Source organism: Pagrus major, chromosome 22 (assembly GCF_040436345.1).
Source record: "Pagrus major chromosome 22, Pma_NU_1.0".
In the NCBI taxonomy this organism is placed as follows: Eukaryota; Metazoa; Chordata; class Actinopteri; order Spariformes; family Sparidae; genus Pagrus; species Pagrus major.
The window spans coordinates 16,084,307-16,090,425 of NC_133236.1; the positions used below are offsets into that span (position 1 = coordinate 16,084,307).

The following is a 6,119-nucleotide window of genomic DNA, read 5'->3' on the forward strand; positions in this document are numbered from 1 at the left end:
TGACCAGACCGAGCGCGTTCTGCGCATGCGCGCGTCGGAAAGCTCTGACGATCTTTTCCGGGTCGAGAAATTAGCACACCCATGAATGTGAGCTAGCGGGCCCGAAGTCTTCATTTAAAAAATCACCCAAGAGCACATAATCGGACATTTGGATACTTCCAGTGCAGAACATTTCAGTGTATCGTCCTGTAACCACATGACACAGGTGAGTTTGTGCTGATAAAAGGGATGTTTGCCAGGGAGCGGTGAACAGACGGGGCTGCTAGCTAGCTGGCTAGCTAACTGCTAGCCACGACACTAGTGCATGTGCCGCATGTGAGTAGGGAACCGGGTGAATAGCTAGGAAGCTAACGGATATTAAAGTGACTGTTTTTTGTTTTAAAATACATTCTCCTCAAGTGGTATTTAATTTAATTACATTAATAGTTGTAGTCGCTATTAATGTGCTTGAATGTTTTTAAGAGAGGTTAGTTTAGTGTTTGTTAATGTCAATTTTCGCTCTTCACTGAAACAGTGAGGGGCTTCTCATTTGTCTGCATTGCATCATCCCATTCACAGCGATAAATGTGAAATAAAAGCACCAGCGTCATCACTGCCTGTTCTCTTAACACAGCTTCAGGACCCTGCAGGTATTTGAGTGATATTTCCCAGGATAAATTCAGTTATTGACCTGCTGGAGTGGAAAACAGGATTAACAATGTGTCATTCAAATGGATCTGGACTGGTCACTGAATATTGGAGGGGTGTTTCCTCATATAAGGCCCACTCCTTGTTATCACTGAGGGTAGATTAAATGTTTGTAACGTTTCCAAGTATAGCACCACATGTTAGATCCTTTTTTATCCTTTAACCACCTGCTTTTTGATAAGATTACTAATACATTCACATTTTTATGTGTTGAAAAGAAGTAAATAACCTGATGAGCAAAGACAATTTAATACTCCATAGCTCCATCAAGATGTTGTGTGAACATCTAAAGATATATTTATATAATGGTCTCCAATATTTGCAGCTTGTTATGATGACTCCTTCAAAATAAAGCAATAACTACTTCATCACAGTTGTGACCAGATAGTGAGTGATAGAAGTTTTTTTTAAAAGTATTTTTAATGTCTAAGTTTATTTTATTTAAAGAAGGGACACTGTACATTATTTATCATGAGCACCAGAGTCTGTCATGTAAATGTGCCAGATTTAGCCATACAGGCTAATTTTCAGCTTCAGTCCCTGGCAGGTCGATGGCATTTTAAGAAAAAAAAGACACAACACATAAGCACAGACAGGTAAAATAACACAACCACTACTCCAGACCATCACAGCTGTCCCCTGGCAGGTTAATGCCATATGAAAACATACACATACATGAACAATTTGTCAAGTAACATATTATCAGCTGAAGTTTTTCCACAAGAGAAAAGCAAATAAAATAAGGAACAGAAGAAGTATTAAAGGTAAAGGTTTATTTCATCCCTAAACCCCCCAGAGTAACCTCTTTGTTATATCTCTTGGGAACCCTTGGTGCACCCTGAGCCCCCGGTTAGGAACCACTGCTCCAGATGTTATATTCATCAGCAAATTCACAACTTAAAACTGATCTGTACAACGCCGAAGCGGCAGAGGCTGAGAGGCAGAGTCAAGCCATAAATGATGCAACTTTTATTACATAATATTTCTCAAACTTCAAGAAGCTCCCCCATAAAAACTGAATCCATTACACTGATGTTAAAATAATGCTTTTACAGGCTGATCAGCAGGTCTATGAGGATTTGTAAACAACATTTTCTCTCTTTGTTTCTGTTCCGTCAGCGATGCCGGGGCTCAGCTGTCGATTTTACCAGCACCGGTTCCCAGAGGTGGAGGATGTTGTGATGGTGAACGTGAGGTCCATCGCCGAGATGGGCGCCTACGTCAGCCTTTTGGAGTACAACAACATCGAGGGCATGATCCTCCTGAGCGAGCTGTCACGTCGACGTATCCGCTCCATCAACAAGCTCATCCGCATAGGCCGCAACGAGTGCGTGGTCGTCATCCGAGTAGACAAAGAGAAGGGTGAGTGCAGGCAGGAGGCGACTGACCCCTAGAGCTGAAGTTCATTGTGTTTCAAAGGTGCACAGGGCAGGTGGAATGGACATAATGTACCAAACCACAGCAAAAGTATATGACTGATCTTTAATCACAAGATAAACTGGACAGAGATGCAGTCTTTTGTCTGTCTTCTGCACAAATCTATACCCTGTACTGTTAAACCACTCCTAAGAGGCAGTATTGTTATCACTTTCCTTTTCAAAGTCATAACAGTACTGCACATTTTCAATTCTGCTTGGCTGAGGTGCAAAATGCAACAAAATGCAACAAAAACAAGCTTTGCAGATAAATCATGACCTCCTTGAAACATGTGACTTAAACATCCACCGAAGCTTCTGCTCCACTGGAAAGATGAAAAATACTGGCAGGGGAAAACGTCACATCTGTGTGGAGCTATTAGGGGACCGTAACATTCCTAAATCAGTATATGAAACAAACATAAATACCACTTTTCGGTCATGTTTTATATGCTGTTTTTCTCCACTTGAGGTTTGACTGGAGCTCATTTAATTACCTCATCTTGGATTAACACTTCGTCAGCCATCTCCCTCTGGACTAATATCTGTTCCGATTCTGTCCTGTGAGAATATCCTGAATATTTGATGCCATGAAGAAAATGTCAGAACATCTGTTCTCTGCTTTGTCCTCAGGATACATCGATTTATCAAAAAGAAGAGTTTCACCAGAGGAGGCCATCAAGTGTGAAGACAAATTCACCAAATCTAAAACTGTGAGTCAAAACGTGCCCAAAAAGCTTGTTCTGTTTTTAATTTCCTTTTTTTTTTTTTCCCCAAAAGGGATTCTGACGAACACCCTTGGGATGTTGTTTTTGTTGATCTCTAATGAACTTTTTGACAATAAACTAACACTGGTTGTTGTGTCTGCAGGTGTACAGCATCCTCCGACACGTGGCAGAGGTGCTGGAGTACAGTAAGGACGAGCAGCTAGAGAGCTTGTACCAGCGCACCGCCTGGGTCTTCGATGAGAAATACAAGCGGCCCGGATACGGAGCTTATGATGTCTTCAAACAGGCTGTATCGTAAGTGGTTGTATTTATATAAAATTGCTTTAGACACAAAGAATGTATGCATGCTAATAATGTTTTATGTGGTCAAATCAAATGGCGAATATCTTCCCTCTGTCAGAGATCCCGCCATTCTGGATGGTTTGGACTTAACAGAGGAGGAGAGGAACGTGCTGATCGATAACATCAACAGGCGACTCACTCCACAGGCTGTCAAAATCAGAGCAGGTAACGATACACCCTAAACGTAACATTCAACCTTTATTTAATGTGACCTACAGCAACAGTTCGTCTTCATTTGTTTCCTCTCCCCCTGCAGACATTGAAGTGGCGTGCTACGGGTATGAGGGCATTGATGCAGTGAAGGAGGCTCTTAGGGCCGGGCTTGGTTGCTCCACAGAGGCCATGCCCATCAAGGTAATACTGCAGCTTCAGCCAGATGCTCGTACACTGCCGCTAAATGATGAAACTTAAAGAAACTCTGCTTTTTGTATGCTGTTAGTGTAAATGCCTGTGATGCAGTGTCAATAAGACAGACGTGGTCTTGTTCTCGACAGATCAACCTGATCGCTCCCCCTCGCTACGTGATGACAACGACCACTCTGGAGCGCACAGAGGGCCTGTCTGTCCTCAACCAGGCCATGGCTGCTATCAAGGAGAAGATTGAGGAGAAGAGAGGCGTCTTTAACATCCAGATGGAGGTGAGTCACTTCAGTATGTCTGTAAACATGTAAGAGAGAGCCACACACTGTTCTCTCTCTGTGTGTGTGTGTGTGTGTGTGTGTGTGTGTGTGTGTGTGTGTGTTTAAAAATAGGTAATATTAAAGTTGTAGTTAGGCTCGGGTGAACAGTGAGCACATTTACTCAAGCACTGTACGTAAACATTAATTTAAGGTATTTGCTCTTCACTTGAGTATTTCCATATTCAATTTTATACTTCTACTCCACTACATTTGTCTGACAGCTTTAGTTCCCAGTTATAGCAACACTACAAACATGTGATGATCTTATAGAATATGATGCAGAGCTGAAGATTAACCTTAAACCTTTACTGCAGTAAAAATGCAACATACACATTAATGCAGTAGTAATAATAATCCAGAAACAACATATAGCTTATATCATATAGCAAGTAAATGTTGCTGATCCAATGTACTATTACTCTCCCAGTTATGCATGTTTGAACAGGGAAAGTGGTGTAAAACTCAAATCTACATATGTTCACACGTAGTCCTCCAGGTAGAAATAATTCCTATTATAAATAAATACAGCAGCATTTTAGTGTATGTATAAAGTTAAAACCCTGGATTTTTTTCAAATATTTTTAACCTTTTTAAACCCATCAAATTATGACCTCTGACATTGACTTTTTCACATAAATTCCAACTTTATCACTTAATATTGACGCTTTTCTAAAAATGTGGTAGTTTATTCGTACAACATTGCTGGGGGATTTCTTTAGTAATGCTTTAAATCCAAAATCCAGTTTGATTCCAGCCATTGGACCCTTTTCTGCATGTCCCATCCTGTCTATCTTCAGCTGCACTATTCAATTAAGGTCAAAAAACAATCTTAAACAAAGTGTATAAGTGCATAGTAAAGTATAAATTATTATTATTAACGATGTATTCTCCTGTAGCTGCAAAAATCTTAACTGCCACGAAATGCATAATAAAGTATGTCATAAAGCAACACAATAGCTTAGTAAAGGTTAACAGCAACATAACAGGTACATTAAACTCAGCAAATGTGTTTTTATTGCTATTATAGACAATTATAAGAAACTTATAAGGCATTTATTAATGTTCTTAAGCATCTGTAAACTCACAATTGCTTATAAATGTCTTCTAATCTAAGAATAAACATGTTTATAATGCTAATATTAACAGCTATGCAGTGTTATAAGGGCTTTATTACCTATTAACTAACACGTAATAAGATCATAGCACAAAGCCGTCATATTGCTTCTCAATCTAAAAAAAACAACCTCAAATACATAAATAGTTTTATCTGGGTGTGTGCAGAATTTGTCTGTTGTATTGTTAATTATTTTTTGCATTGTTACCAGTAACTAAACACTGAATGTGTCCTGTAGCCAAAGGTGGTGACAGACACAGATGAGACGGAGCTCGCCCGGCAGCTGGAGAGGCTAGAGCGGGAGAACGCAGAGGTGGACGGAGACGACGATGCAGAGGAGATGGAGGCCAAAGCGGAGGACTAGAGCCGGTCCTCAAAGGAAGGCTGGTGGGGAAAAAACATCGGAGAAGACACGTGGACTGACCTGGTCACAGTTAGTCAGTCCAGCAGATGTTAACTTTCACATTGCAAACATTAACTGGCGTTAATAGTTCATTGGCAAACGTCCCAGTTTGTTCATTAGCAAGGTTTGTTTCAGGAGATGCTATCAGCTGTCTTCTTATCCAGACACGGACACAAGGAGAGTAAAATTACAATTACACATCAGCATAGTTTCTATTTTTAAGTACATCGATTTGATTAAACAAAAACTAAAAAAAACAACAGTTTACAAGCAGTGGCCTTCACTTACCTCTTGCTGTAAGAGCAGAGTGTCTTGAGTATCAATGGCGCTTCATCTCTGGCTGGTCACTGGATGTGATTGATTGATTGAAGGGGAAGCGCATCAGCTCGGCTGTCTCGACACCGGTCAGCGGTGACTTTGTGCTGTTTTCTCTTCCAGTTTAAGGGTTTTTACTGGCAAGACCTGCTCTTGTTTAGCTCACATGGCATCAATAAAGTTCTGGAAGTTTTGATCTCAATGCGTGTTTGTCAGCTGCTATGGATAGATCTCACCTTATCCTTTTTTCTTTTTTTTTAAACACTAAACATGAGGTTGTCCCACTACAAAACTCAAAGAATATAAAAGATTTAATTAAACTCATTTTTTCATCACAAAATAAGCTATGATTTTGTTTGTTTCAGATTATAACTGCCTCTAGATTGCCAGTGGCTTTAAAGTCATTTTATTTTTAAATTAAGAGCGTAAGCACAT

The 6,119-nt window shown here is 40.1% G+C and overlaps 1 protein-coding gene across 1 annotated transcript; it reads left to right on the forward strand.

Annotated features, from left to right (window-relative positions):
• The first annotated feature begins 44 nt into the window (after window positions 1-44).
• On the forward strand, window positions 45-5,886 carry eif2s1b (eukaryotic translation initiation factor 2, subunit 1 alpha b). The gene is made up of 8 exons (XM_073493522.1): window positions 45-205; window positions 1,807-2,049; window positions 2,736-2,815; window positions 2,973-3,124; window positions 3,231-3,337; window positions 3,429-3,526; window positions 3,667-3,810; window positions 5,205-5,886. The coding sequence occupies exons 2-8, from the start codon at window positions 1,809-1,811 to the stop codon at window positions 5,328-5,330; spliced, it is 948 nt and encodes a 315-aa protein (XP_073349623.1). The 5' UTR covers window positions 45-205; window positions 1,807-1,808; the 3' UTR covers window positions 5,331-5,886.
• The last annotated feature ends 233 nt before the right edge of the window (window positions 5,887-6,119 follow it).